General features: G+C 55.5%; 1 protein-coding gene and 1 pseudogene across 2 annotated transcripts; both read right to left on the bottom strand.

Moving 5' to 3' along the window:
- Nucleotides 1-2,128: 2,128 nt before the first annotated feature.
- On the bottom strand, nucleotides 2,129-8,611 carry LRRC3 (leucine rich repeat containing 3). 2 transcript variants are annotated; one of them, XM_005548546.4, is made up of 2 exons: nucleotides 8,487-8,611; nucleotides 2,129-7,648 (listed from the first exon to the last, which is right to left on the bottom strand). In XM_005548546.4, exon 2 carries the CDS (start codon nucleotides 7,500-7,502, stop codon nucleotides 6,729-6,731), a length of 774 nt encoding a protein of 257 aa, XP_005548603.1. In that variant the 5' UTR covers nucleotides 7,503-7,648; nucleotides 8,487-8,611; the 3' UTR covers nucleotides 2,129-6,728. The 2 variants fall into 2 exon arrangements, with proteins under 2 accessions (XP_005548603.1, XP_005548604.1); XM_005548547.5 differs by having other exon boundaries at nucleotides 7,815-8,611.
- LOC141409976 (putative uncharacterized protein LRRC3DN) lies at nucleotides 3,590-6,703 on the bottom strand (annotated as a pseudogene).
- Nucleotides 8,612-14,288: the final 5,677 nt, after the last annotated feature.

Below are 14,288 nucleotides of genomic sequence, written 5' to 3' on the forward strand. Positions count from 1 at the left end.
AGTGGCTACACCCAGGTGAGAGTGGGAGGGCAGCACTTGAGCCCGGGGCCACAGGAAGCATCCATGGGAGCCCACAGGCTGTTTGATCTTTCAAGGAGACAGACCAGGCAGGCCTGAGGGGCAGGGCTGGGTCACGGTGGGCACCTGTCAGGTCCAGGCTGTGGATGCCTCTCTTCCTGAAAGGAATCAGGGCTCCCCAGGGCCAGGGCAGGAGGGGACAAGACAAGAACCCCTTGTCCCACCCAAGAGCCACGAAGCTGCGAGGACAACCAGGGCTGGTCATAAAGACAGAGCAGATGCGGAGGCGCCACTGGTCACAGACGGGACACAGTGGCTGCATCAGGGAAAGTAAGGCCACCAAATGTGTTTAGAACCACACAAGATGATGCTTACAACATGACTGTCACCGTTAGAGGAGGCAGCTCTTCACCCTGCCCTTGGTGAATCAAGGAGCGTAGCCGGTGACCCTCCCGCCGTCCCTCAGGAACCAGGCACAAGGAGGGAGGCACGGATGCTCTTTCTGGAAGATTCTAGCTAACAAATAAAGAGGGCTCACGGACCAGCGGATCCTGCTCAACCACCCGGTGAATGAACAGTGGCTGTAAACGTCCCCGGGAGACAACTGAAGACACACAGCCCACGGGAGAGTGCGGCCAGCAAGCCCTGCGGGAAATCCAGTGTGCTCACGCATTCACAGAGGTGTGTGCACGGCGCGTGGTGGCGCCGAAGAATCCAGGCAGGGTGTCCCTGGGCCAGCGGCCAGGCTGCTTCAGCAGAACCACCCAGAGGGGAGCCAACAGCAGACAAACGGGGGCCCATAAGCTAAGAGACCTAAGAGGCCTCAGCCAGTGGCCTTGGAGGAGCACTGGGGAGACTGATTCCAGCCAACCCGGAAAATACAACGAGACCGTCAGGGAGATGTGAGCTCCGAGCGAGGAAGACTCGGGAACCGCTGGAATGTCATTTTCAGGTGGATGGTGGTTTTGTGGTTATATATTTAAACAAAAAAGAGGCCCCATGTGTGAAGGGTTCCTGCTTATATTTACAGATAGGTTTTGTTTGTTTGTTTTGTTTTTGTTTTTTGTTGGTTTTTGTTTTTTCCCCTGAGGTCTGGGATTTGCTTTTACTCATTTGGAGGGAGAACGTAGGCAGGTGTGAGGATGGGAAGCCGGGTCAAGCAGGCATGGATCACAGTAGGAAGAGGCGAACGGAGCCCGGTACAGCACTCTCAGACCCGTCCCTCCGCTTGGGAAAGGGCAGGGCCTGGTGGTGCTGCAGGGGGGCTCCGTGACAGGTGGGAGTCGCTGCAGGCAGGAGATGAGGGGCAGGGCAGGCTTGGGAAGCAGGTGGGCCAGCAGGGGCCAGCAGGTGCGGGCAGCCAAGCTGTCCTGAGGAGAGATGGGGGCAGGCCGGGTGGCCAGGAGCACCAGGTGGTCAGGAGGACAGCATGGACAGGCCAGCACCCATGACCCTAGGGCAGGTTGGGGCCTGGAGGTGGGGGCTGGGCTGTCAGGGGCCACCATGCACCAGTGGGAGGTGGATCTAGTGAGTCACAGCCCTGGAGAAGCAAATCACATCCTGACCTGGGCTGTGGAGGTCACACAGAGAATGCATCCCCCTGGCGTGGGCACCACACCCTGCTATTGACCAAGAGCCTGCACCACGGTGGTCTCTGGAGACCCTCACCGCAGCCTGGGAGGCGGCCACACAACAAGCTTCCCCCCACCCCGGCAGTGTGGGCTGGAAGATGCTGACAGCCTCGGGGGGACAGGAGTGGGGGCACCCGGTGTGTTGACATTTGCCAGTTTCCTTGATGTAGAGACTGCTGCCATGGTCACATTCAGGCTGCCATCATGACGTCACCTGGTGCAAAAATGCCTGAAACCTTAACAGTTGGCTGTCAGGAGCTACATTTAACCATCCACTGTCATTAGCCTGCTGGAAACTGCACAAGCCGGCTCTGCACCCTCTGTGGGGCTCACACAGGTTCCGCTCCTGTAGCCCTTCTGGGGCCACAGCTGTGGACTCACAGGTCCCTCAGCTCCACGGCACTGCAAGGTCTGGGGAAGGGGGAGGCTTGGGGTTTGGACCAGGCTGCAGAGTTGCAGACAACAGAATCCACACTTGCTGACTGAAGCATGAAGAGCTTTACTGAGGGCTCACAGAAGGGCTGCGAGGACAACAGAATTAGAGACCGGCACAGTCTGGGCCAGCAGCATGGCCCGCTCACACCTCCCTCTCCAGGTTACACAGTTCAGGATCCAAGTCCTGCGTAAACGTATCTGACTGGAGAACCGAAATCCCATCGAGAACAGCTGCAGGGAGCCTGGGGTCATGGTTTTCAGCTCCCGGCCACTGCGGTCCAGGAAGGCCAGCCAAACGAGACCTAAGCCAAGTCCCCACATCCCCCACGGGGGGACATGCCAGGAGTGTCCAGGACTCCGGGCCGCCCTCTATGCTATGCACCATGGAGTCAGCTGCCTCCCAGCCATGGGCCACACCTGATCAGAGTTCCTTAGAAGCCGGGCTCCTTGCCTTCCTGCCTTGGCTCTGGTGACCTTGGGATTTTGCAGACCCTCGGGAAGAGCTGCCCAAGACAGCACCCCCACTCCAGACCCTGTCTGATGGGCTGTGGACGTCCGCACATTCCACAGAATATGACTAGCTGTGGAGCTCAATGTGAAATGGCCCTTTGCTGGCCGGGTCCTGCCTTCAGCCTGGACACTCGTCCCCATGTCCTGCCCAGATGAGCTCTGGGCAGAGCCAGAGTTTCCTGGCTGCTTCGGTTACGAAACACACGTCCAGGTTTAGCCCAGCCTCATGTGCGGTTTACAACTCTCATCTACCCTCCCTGTAGGTGAGGCTGGGGGCCCCAGGTTCCCCTCCTGCGGGCAGCCCCTGCAGAGGAGGCGGGGGTCTCTTAGGGCCAGATTCCTCTTCCCCAGGGCCCTTCACGAGAGGAGGCTCCTCACTCACCCACAGCTGCCAGCATGCCCCACACCCCATTGTCTGCCACGCAACCCCCAGCAGGCCCACGCCCTGCACCCCTATAGCCTCCAGCCAGCTCCTGTGGTGCCTACGCCGTGAGTGGGCCTGGGAGTCTCCCTGCCCTTGGTGGCCTTCCTGCCCCAGGGAGCCTCACCCCACCAGGGACGGCCCTGTGGATCAGGATGGTTCTGCTGGTGGTTACACTGGCTCCGGGCCCATCCCCCACTGCTGGACCCCGCCCCGCACAAGGGAGCCTCTGAGCAGGCATCTGGGGCTCCAAAGTCCAACAGGAAACTAGCAGGGGGAGGGGTCCAAGCCTGGGCTCCTCTCCTAGGGTTAGGAGTCAGCTTTAGAGTTAGGGCTGGGTTGGGTTAGGGGTTAGCATGAGGGTTAGGGTGAAGGTTGGTTTAGGGGTTAGCATTAGGGTTAGGATTGGGCTGGATCGGGGTTAGAATTACGGTGAGGGTTGGGTTAGTGGTTAGCATTAGGGTTAGGGCGAGGGTTGGTTTAGGGGTTAGCATTAGGGTTAGGTTGGGGTTCAGGCTCTGCCTCCCATGATGCCCAGGGAGCTTCCAGGGGTGAGGGTGGTGAACGGCCGGCATCAGGAAGCTAAGTCCCGCCCTGCCAGTCTGGCTGGAAGATTCTGGCTCCCTGGTGGCCCAGTAGTCACAGAATCCCCCCAGTTGCCTCTCCCCTCCCCCTTGCCTTGCCTCACAAGGCGGAGACCTCCACTATGTCCACAGGTTGAACTGAGACACTCCCTTTGTCCCCGCCTCACCGCTGTCAACGCTGGTGGCCTGGCTGGTGTGGGGCTGAGCCCACGGCCGCTGCAGATGTGGGAAACTCTTGCAGTCAGTGCAGCGTGGAGGCAGAGGGGCTGATCTGGCCTGGGCGTCCCAGCGGGCAGCAGGTCCCGGGGTGCGTATGCTCACATGTGGGCTGCAAAGAACCGAGGCACGGGGAGAGGTGGGGTGCTCTGGGGCCAGGCAGCGATGTCATCTCAGGGTGCTCTGCTGCCCCTCCTTCAGCAAGTGTCCATCATGGGCTCCAGGCCCCGCCAGTCAAGAGGTCACAAGATGCGACGGGAGGGGAGGGCAGGAAGGGGAGGGCTGTACCCCCGGAGAGCTGAGGACTTGCAAGCACCTAGGGTGGGAGCTCCAATGAGCATGAAGGACCTTTGGGGCCCCACAGTGTTGGGGTCTCTATGGCCTTCCTTAGAGGGGAGGTGTTTCCCCCTATGTCAGTGGGGCAGGGGGCACAGTAAGGCCAGGACGGTGGGCAGCTTATGGACCTGACTGAGCTCACAGTGCAAGGGACGGGACCTCTGGTGTCCTCCTGGTCCTCTCCCCTTCTCTCCCTTCCAACAGGAGGTGGGCAGGGCCCAGCAGACCTTCACCAAGGGGAAGGCCAGATCCCGGGCTGGGGCAGCCCAGCCAATTGGGGCAGGGAGGGACGGGCCTGCCCCTGTCCTGTGCACCTCCTGAAGGGCCACGTCTGGGTGGTGTACAGGCTCTGGGCTGATTCTAGGGTAAGGGCCAATGAAGAGTCCCCTGGCAGCAGGGAAAGGGCCCCCCAAAATGTGAGATGGGACTGGCTGGCACTCACAGGACGCAGGGCTGAGGAGAGGCCCTGCCTTCACCACCCAGGCCTCAGTCCACACACTCCTTGGGACCTGGGGTCACGCAGGCCGGGCAAACCCACCACAGGCACCCTGGCATGGAGAAGGGGTGGCAGGAGGACGCCAATCACCATGTGACCCCAGGCCTGCAGGCCAGGCCAGCAACAGTTCACCTGCCCCGCCTGCATCCATCAGAGAGCCAGGGATGGCACCGGTTCTTCACCCACACATCCTTATCCTATGCTTTCAGCCACTTGGCCTGTGGATAGAAACCCCGGCAGGCCCAGGACACTCTGCTGTGTCAGCGCCCGCTTCCTCCAAACAGTGGAACCGGACACTCCGCCACCTGCTGGCTCTGTCCGGACCATGAGGACCACGCGACCAGCACGGGTGCGCTCCCGGGAGCTGGCACTTGGTTCTAGCTCTCGCTGGAAGGGTGAGCGGCGCTGGCAGTTTCCGTGGAGGTCTCTATCCTCCGAGCACGGCGACACTCAGGCAGCGTGGCATGAGGGAAGCAAGCGGGGCCTGGGGCTGCCTCCACTCACACACTGGGCCAGGCTCCTCACCTACCCCCACGTCTGCACGGTGGGCAGAGCAAAGCCTACCAAGCACCTCACAACACAGACGCTCCTGTGACTCGCACTGCACACACCCTGGTCAGGCTCTCACCTTCCAAGTCACCTGACGCTTTCCAAACACAAACCACCCTCAACTTCCAATCATTTTTAAGCATCTGTTTGGTGAAGCATCTCTACATACCTACACTTCAGTCTACACACAATGTACACTGATCACTCATTTGCACCCCCCCAAAAAATACTTTAAAATATAAACACTCATAAAAAGGACAAAAAATTAAGAATTACTATCATATAGGTGGAGGTAACATCTAACCTGAATGTTAAGGTAAGTAAATTGAATACTAAATTATCTCTGAGATTCCTGGCAGCAAAGGTGAAAAGAGAGAGTTCCTGTTGCTGGAGAAAATGAAGCATCCCATTGATTGGCCTTGAAACATCAATCACCAGTACTCCTGGCCTTGGAAAAAGCTGTTTTATATCTTAGTAGAAAAAGCAAGGCACAGGGCCAGCCGTGGTGGCTTACACCTGTAATCCCAGCACTTTGGGAGGCTGAGGCGGGCGGGTCACTTGAGGCCAGGAGTTCGAGACCAGCCTGGCCAACATGGTGAAACCCCATCTCTACTAAAAATACAAAAATTAGCCAGGCATGGTGGCAGGTGCCTGTAATTCCAGCTACTCAGGAGGTTGAGGCAGGAGAAGTGATTGAGCCTGGGAGGCGAAGGTTGCAGTGAGCCAAGATCACCCCGGGGCAGGGCCTCCCACAACAGGCACAGCCAGAGGGGCAGGAAGCAGGCAGGGCCCCAGATATGTGGCTGCTGCCTTCCCCTAGGCAAGCTACCTTGGACTTTTCCCAGGTGTCTCTCCATATTGTTCACCCCATTACTGGACTGAAATTTTGGCACTAGGGTTGCTCAAACATTGTGAGAACAAAAAGCTTAGGGCAGTTTGTTTGAGCTACACATCCCACTTAGTGCTCTAGAAAAACCTGGTCTCTGTTACTTTGCTCTGGAAACAGGGCTCATGTTCCAATGTACCTGGAACAGTGGAACAAGGCTCATGTTTACCTACAGTGCACTTTGTAGGTAAACAAGGGCAAGCCAGCTCCTCAGCACAGGACTTATCAGCGCCTTCAGCAGGTGAACCTGAACCCGAGCCCCCTGTCGTGAACCCTCACGCTTGTGGAGCACCCCGTGTCCTCTGCGTGCATATCCACAGCCTGCGGGCCCTGTGTGGGAGAGGCTCGCGTGGTGGAAGAAGGTGGAATGTCACGATGGACAGCCCAGGTTGAAGTCCCATTGGGATCATTTCCTGATGGTGTCACAGGCAGTCTCTGTTTCACTAAGCTTCAGGTTCCTCATCCTTCACACGGATGTGATGGCAAAACCATCCAGCCTGGAGGTGCTGCTGTGCCCGAGGGCAACAGTGGGGAGCACAGCACACATGGCTGTGACACCTGCCTCAGGGAATAGCAAAAGCATCATCAGTTACCACCTACTACGGAAGTGACAGCAGCCATCGGCGGGGGTCTGCTGGAACAGGCGCTAGGGCCCCGGGCCAATGGGGTCCTTGGAGGCAGGGGCGCTGGGCAGAGACTTCAGGTACTCCAGGTGCCTCCGGGCATCCTCCTGGTTGTGGCGCACATAGTACACGATATAGGCGATCACCATGGCGAACCAGCCGAACATGGTGACCAGCATGGCCACATCTGTGGTCCTGTGGGGGACACTGCAGAGGCTGGCACCTGCATCCAGAGCCTGAACCAGAGGCTTCCCCACAAACTCCTCCTGCACTGAGGTGTGGCAGGCGATCTCGTCCACAGAGTCGGGGTCCAGCTTCAGCTCCCACAGGGCCTCCTGCAGGGCACACTCACAGTGCAGGGGGTTGTGGGACAGGCGTATCTTGGCACTGAGCTTGCCCAGGGCGTCCTTGGGGATCCTCTGGATGCGGTTGTAGGACAGGTCCAGCAGCCGCAGGCCCCCCGCCAGGCCCGCGAAGGTGGCGGGGCCAATGGCCTCGATGGCGTTGTGAGACAGATCCAGCTCCCTGAGCCGGTGCAGGTGCTGGAAGGCCCCGTCCGGGAGGTGGGAGATCTTGTTGGCATCCAGCTTCAGGAGCACGGTGTCGGCCGGGATGTCCTGGGGGACCTCCTGCAGGCCCCGCAAGCTGCAGTAGACAGCCACAGCCCCTGCATGGTCAGGGCACCGGCAGGGCTGCGGGCAGGTGGCGCCCAGGCGCAGGCAGAAGAGGAGGAAGAGACAAGACCCCCGGGTGGAGACCAGCAGGAGGGAGGGGCGAGGCAGGCGCACGGTGCCCATCCTGAGCTGGCCTGGGAATGGGGAGATGCGCGCCTCTGCTCAGGCCTGGAGATGGAGCTCTTTTCTGCTGCAAGGCCTTATCCAACCAGACAAGAACCCGCCATCCTGCCGGGCTGGGAGAAGCAGTGCACTCCACTCTGGCAGCTCTGAAAGGGAAGACGCAGGAGGGAGGGGAGAGGGAAGGAGGGCGGTCAGCACTGCCTGCTGCAGTCATCTGGGAAACGCGTCCACTGGTGGGGAGGTTGTCCAGGGCCCGCCGAAGGGTCTGGGATGGGGAGCACGCCTCCTTAAACAGCTCTGCCTGTAACTTACTTCTGGAGACTCCCAATGCGCCCGGGAGGAGCGTCCCACAAGTGCAAGGAGCTGGCACTGCCAGGGGGCTCCGTGTGGCGCAGTCGGTGGTCACTGCGGTCAGCCCTGGCCACCTCCCACACCGCTGGGGACCAAAGGCCGGGTGGCGGGGTGGCGGCGGCCTGGGACCACCCAGCCCCTCCTCAGGGTGGATGCCAGGAGGACGGGGACGGCTGGAGATTCTGCCAAACCTGGAGCGCGGGTCAAGACGGGCACGTGGCCGGGCACCAGCGGGCGCTCGCGCGCCAGGGGCTACTCCCGCAGCCAACGCCTGGCTGACTCCGACAATCCCTAAAAACTGTAATAACCCAGCAAGCCTTTCCCTGCCAGCCCTAAAGCAGCCGCGGCTCGCACCGGGCGCAGAACCGCGCCTTTTCTTTCAACTGCCTGAAGAAAGAAGCGGAGAAAACGGAGAAGCCAAGCCCTGTGCGCGCGGCCCGCGTTGGGCGTGGACGGCGGGGCCGCGCGCGGAGCCGGCCGGGAGGGGCTCGGACCCCCGGGACCTCGAGCCTTTAGACCCTCCGGCCCTAGGACCCCCGGAACCTGCGACCCCCGAGACCCGAGCACTCGCGGCGGGGGGATGGTCACGGGTGGTGGGGGATCCATGCTCCCAGGGCTGGGCGGGGGCTTTACCTGCGCGGCGGCGGCCGGAGGCTGCTCTGCGCGCTGCTCCCGGGTCTCTCGGAGCCCGCCAGACCCGCTTCCACCCCTGGCGCGGTGGCGACCCTGCTGCCCCTGCGCCCGCGCCCGCGACCACTGGCTGGGGAGGCCGCGGCTCCGGCCTGCGCTGGCGAGGGGCGGGGAGGGGCGGGGCCTGGAGGGAGGGGCGGGACGAAAGGCGGAGACTGGCTGTGTCGATTCCCGCGTGGGCGGGGAAGGGGCGGGGCATGTAAGGAGACCTGAACGGGATTTGTGGTTAGGCGGGGGCGGGGTTTGAGGGCGGGGCCTGGAAGAGATGGGGCGGGGCATAGGAGGAGCTGGTGGTGCGGCTTTAGATGGAGCCGGTACTAAGACTCAGGTCTCAGGGGCTGTGGGCGGGTTGTGGGCGTGGTTGCGGGACTGAGGACGCGGTGGTGGAGGCTGAGGGCGTGGTTATGGGTGTGGGCGGGGTCTGCGGGCCGGGAGGAGCTACCGATCCAGCCCCTGCCCCTCACTGTGGGCAAATCCCCTCTTCCCCGTGGCATCGGGGCTTCTGGCGCTTGAAGACCCTGGGTCTGCGGGAAGCCCCTGCTGAGCGTCCCTCGCCTACCCCGTGGCCAGTGGGTGAGTAGGGCTAGATCTCCGCCCATCTAGGTCCCCTCCTGCCCCAGCTCCCGCGTCTGACATCCCAAGGAGGAATGCAGGGTGGGGGCATTTGAGCCGGACCTGAACCATCCTCATGATTCTCAAAAAGTAGTTTTATTGTGATGTAATTGATAGACGGTAAGCTACACATTTTAATTTGATACGTTTTGACACTCGGATATGCCTGTGAAACCATCACCACAATCAGCCTAGTGAACACCCTGGGTTCCCTCTTGGTCATCTCTCCCTGCCCTCCCTCATCCCCAGGCAAGCACTGATCTGCCTGCTGTCACTACAGATTACTTTGCATTTCCTGTAATTTGCACAAATGGAATCGTATATGTGCTTTTTGTGTAGCTTCTTTCACTCAGTGCAATTATTTTTGAGATTCACCTGTGTCGTTTGGTTTGTCAATGGGTAGTTCTTGCATGGCTGCGTGGTACTCCAGTGTATGAGTGTACCACAGTTTGTTTCCATTCACCTGCTCGTGGGTATTTGGGTGGTTTCTGGTGTTGGCTCTTACAGATAAAGCTGATCCAAACATTGTGCACAAGTCTTTGAATGAATGCTTTTCTTTCTCTTGAATAGATGTCTAGGAGTGAAATGGCTGGATGCCATGGTAGCCATATGTGAAACTTTTTAAGAAACTGCCAAAGCGATTGTATGGTTTTACATTCCACATCCTCCCCAGCACTTGGTATGATTGGTCTTTTTAATTTCAGATACTCTAATAGGTGTGTGGTGATAGCTGGAATTGTGGTTTTAATTTGTATTTCCCTGTTGGCCAGTGATGTTGAGCATCGTTTCATCTGTTTATTCTCCATCTCCCATAGTAAGCATTGAGTTCAAATCTTTTACTCACTTTTTTTTTTTTTTTTTTTTTTTTGAGACGGAGTCTTGCTCTGTCGCCCAGGCTGGAGTGCAGTGGCACAATCTCGGCTCACTGCAAGCTCCGCCTCCCGGGTTCACGCCATTCTCCTGCCTCAGCCTCCCGAGTAGCTGGGACTACAGGCGCCCGCCCCTGCGCCCGGCTAATTTTTTCTATTTTTAGTAGAGACGCGGTTTCACCATGGTCTCGATCTCCTGACCTTGTGATCCGCCCACCTCGGCCTCCCAAAGTGCTGGGATTACAGGCGTGAGCCACCACGCCCGGCCCTTTTACTCACTTTTAATTGGGTTGTTTATTTTCTTATTGAGTTTGGGAGTTTGTTGTATATTCTGGATACAAGTTCTTTATCAAATATGTGATCTGTAACATTTTCTCTGAGCCTTTGGATTGTGTGTTCATTCTCCTAACAGGTTTTCAAAGAGCAGAAGTTTTTTAACTGTCAGGAAGTGCAACTTATGATGTTTTGTTTTGTTTTGTTTTATGGATCCTGCTTTTGGTGTCATATATAAGATTTGCCTCACCTAAAGTCACAAGGGTTTTGGAGTTTTAAAGGTTTGCATTTGGGTCTATTACCTATTTTATTTGGGTTTATGGTGTGAGATATGATTCAATGTTTACTTTTTGTGTATGTGGATAATCAGTTTTTTCCAGACTGTTGAAAAGACTATCCTTTCTCTTGTTTGCTGAGAGTTGTTTAAATCAGGAATGAAAGTTGGATTTTGTTTTTTCTGCATCTATTGAGAATCTTTTTGCATGATGGTCTGTTAATATGATAGCGTATACTGATTGATTTTAAAGTGTTAAATCAATCTTGTGTTCTTGGGATAAACCCCACGTGGTCATGATGTATTATTTTTATATGTGGTTGAATTATTTAATGGGTATACAACTGCTGAGTTTGTTGTATTCCTGAATGAATGTATGTAGTTTATATCACTCAAGAAATTGCCCAAGTTGTTGAATTTATTAGCATAAAGTTATTCATAATATTCCCTTATCTTTTCAACATTTGTGAAGCATGAAGTGACATCACCTTTCTCATTTCTGATACTGGTAATTTGTAGCATTTTTTTAAAACTGAACAATCAGAAGTTTATCAATTGTATTGATCTTCTCAAAGAAATAGTTTTTTGGTTTCATTGATTGTTGCACTTTTTTTTTTCATCAACTTCCACTCTTACCTTTATTCTTTCTTTTGCTTTTTTTTTTTTTTTTTTTTTTTTTGAGACAGAGTCTTGCTTTGTGGCCCAAGCTAGAATTCAGTGGGTGCAATCTCAGCTCACTGCAAACTTCACCTCCCGGGTTCAAGCAATTCTCCTGCCTCAGCCTCCTGAGTAGCTGGAATTACAGGCATGTGCCACCATGCCCAGCTAATTTTTGTATATTTTTAGTAGAGACAGGGTTTCACCATGTTGGCCAGGCTTGTTTCGAACTCCTGACCTCAGGTTATCCACCCACCTCGGCCTCCCAAAGTGCTGGGATTACAGGCATGAACCACTGCATCCAGCCTGTTTTGCATACATTGGGTTTGACTTTTTTTTTTTTTTTTTTTTTTTTTTTTTTGAGACGGAGTCTCGCTCTGTCACCCAGGCTGGAGTGCAGTGGCTGGATCTCAGCTCACTGCAAGCTCCGCCTCCCGGGTTCACGCCATTCTCCGGCCTCAGCCTCCCAAGTAGCTGGGACTACAGGCGCCCGCCACCTCGCCCGGCTAGTTTTTTTGTATTTAATAGAGACGGGGTTTCACCGTGTTAGCCAGGATGGTCTTGATCTCCTGACCTTGTGATCCGCCCGTCTCGGCCTCCCAAAGTGCTGGGATTACAGGCTTGAGCCACCGCGCCCGGCCGGGTTTGACTTTCTATTCTTTTTTAGGTCTCTTAAGGTGGAAGCTGGAGTCACTGATCTGTGATCTTCTTTTCTAGTATAAGCATTTAGTACTATAAATTTCCCTCTAAGTCCAGTTTTAACTGCATCCCAGAAATTTTGATATACTGTATTTTTATTAAGTTTAAAATAATTTATAATTTTCTCTTTGATTTCCTTTTTGACACATGAGTTTAGAACTATGCTGTTTCATTTCCAGATATTTGGGCATTTTCCAGAGTTCTTTCTGCTGTTGATCATTAATTTAAATCCGTTGTTGTCAGAGGACATCTTCTATGTTTTGGATCCTTTTAAATTTATTGAGACTCCTTCATGGACCCGAATATGGTTGGCAGTTGTTGCATGTGCACTTGAATTTGTGTTCTGTGGCTCCACAAAGTATCCTATAAACAGCAATGACTGTGTTATTTGAGTCGCCTATATTATCATCCCCTTTCTGTCTACTTGCTCTGCTAATTATTGAGAGACCAGCCTGGGCAACAAAGTGAGACACCGTCTCTACAAAAAATCAAAACCTTAGCCATGCATAGTGGCGCATGCCTGGAATCCGAGCTACTCGGGAGGCTGAGGCAGGAGGATTTCTTGAGCCCAGGAAGTCAAGGCTGCAGTGAGCCATGATTGTGCCACTGCATTTGAGCCTGGGCGGCAGAGCAAGACCCTGTCTCAAACAAATTCTTGATAGCCATGTTGAAACCTCTGACTGTAATTGCAGATTTGTCTGTAATTTTTCCTCGCAGTTCTATCAGCTTTTGCTTCGTGTGTTTTGAGACCCTGCGCTCACATCGTGCATGCTCTTAACTGGTTGACCCCTGTGTCATCATGAAATGACCCTCTTTATCCCTAGACCCTGATTTGAAATCGATTCCTGCTTTCCTTTGATTAATTTAGCACGGGATATCTTCTTTCACCTTGCTACTTTTTACCTAGTGTGTCTCATACTTAAATTAGCTTCCTTGGAGATTTCTGTAGGATCAAAGTATCTGCTTTGACATATTTATTAACTCTAAAAAAGTAGTAACAGCTTTTCAGTGGAGAAACCACCTTATCTATGTGACAAAGCTCGGGCTGTCAGTGGCAAGGCAGATTGGCATCATGTACCCTTGATAGGACACCCTGAGAAGGATGTCACTTCTGCGATATTCCTGCCAAAAATGCATCTCCCCATTCCAATCGTGAGAACATCCCGGGCACGCCCAAACTGAGAAAAACTCTACAAAGTGACTGGTCAGTGCATTCAAAGGCAAAAAGCTCATGGAAGACGAGAGAAGACAGGAGCAGTGACAGCTAAAAGTAGTGGGGAATCTTGCAAGGCACAAAGAACATGAGCAGAGAAACTGCAGACACTGAGTGAGGGCAGTTGTGAAGTTTGTATGTTAAAAGCGGAAGGGATGCCAAAGGCAAACCCAAACGTTACGGTATATTTTAAAGTCAGTGAATTCATGCAGTTGCCACCGAACACCGCAGTGTAGACAGGAATGAGTCCGCAGACATTACCAAGAGTGAAGGAGGCCAGGCTCGCAAAGCACACCTGGCCAGGTTCCGACTGGGGAGGTTCAGGAGCAGACGGAGACTCGTGGGGGAGGGGGGGTGAGGAGGTCAGACGCATGGGGACAACAATGCGGGGGCTCCAGGGCTCCGGGGGCTGGAGATGACCGGGTGCTCGTTGTTGACATAAGAAACCCATCGGCTGCTCCCACGTAAGGTGTGTGCATGACTAAGTGTGTGTTATGCCACTGTCAAGACAGGGCAGATGTGCAGCCTGCTCACTGGTCGCAGATGCTTCCCGGTGTTGACAGTGTGTGCACTGACGGACTGCTGAGTCGGGGGCACTTGCCTGAAGCCACGTGGTGAGTGCCTTCTTGGGTCCCCTGGGTTCTGTGTGTGTGGCCTGCCCCATTTGGTGAAGACGTCAGCCTGGGCCACCGTCTGCTCCAGACCACAGCCTGTGCTCTCAAAAACACCAGAAGCCGCCTCCTGCCTCCCTGATCTGAGCCTCCCTCATGGCTGTGATTGAGTTCAGGGCTGAGCATCTCACTCCCTTATCTGCCCAGGATCCAGCCTTGTGGTCTGGGAGTAAAATGTAGCTGCTCCAGCTGGTTAATCTCTCTCCCAGCTGCAAGGGTGTCTCGCTGGGGACTGGCATGGAGGAGCTGCACTTGCAGCATCCACGGGGCTGGGATGCCATCAGGCAAATGAATAAAACATCCTGGGTGAAGGAGCCAGGGTTGCCCGCCCCACACTCAGACAGGGCGGCCTCAGATGAGCCTGCCCCACTGCCATGGCTGGCCACTGGGTGCAGCCTGACTGCCCCTGCCTCCACACTCGTCCCTCCTGTCCCGGCCCCTGACCCAGCGTGGGGACTCTCAGTCAGAGCCCCGGCC

This window comes from Macaca fascicularis, chromosome 3 (genome assembly GCF_037993035.2).
Source record: "Macaca fascicularis isolate 582-1 chromosome 3, T2T-MFA8v1.1".
NCBI classification, from domain to species: domain Eukaryota; kingdom Metazoa; phylum Chordata; class Mammalia; order Primates; family Cercopithecidae; genus Macaca; species Macaca fascicularis.

Coding starts and splice junctions, on each gene's coding strand:
- LRRC3 (XM_005548546.4), bottom strand. CDS start 7,502: ATGGGCACCGTGCGCCTGCCTCGCCCCTCCCTCCTGCTGGTCTCCACC.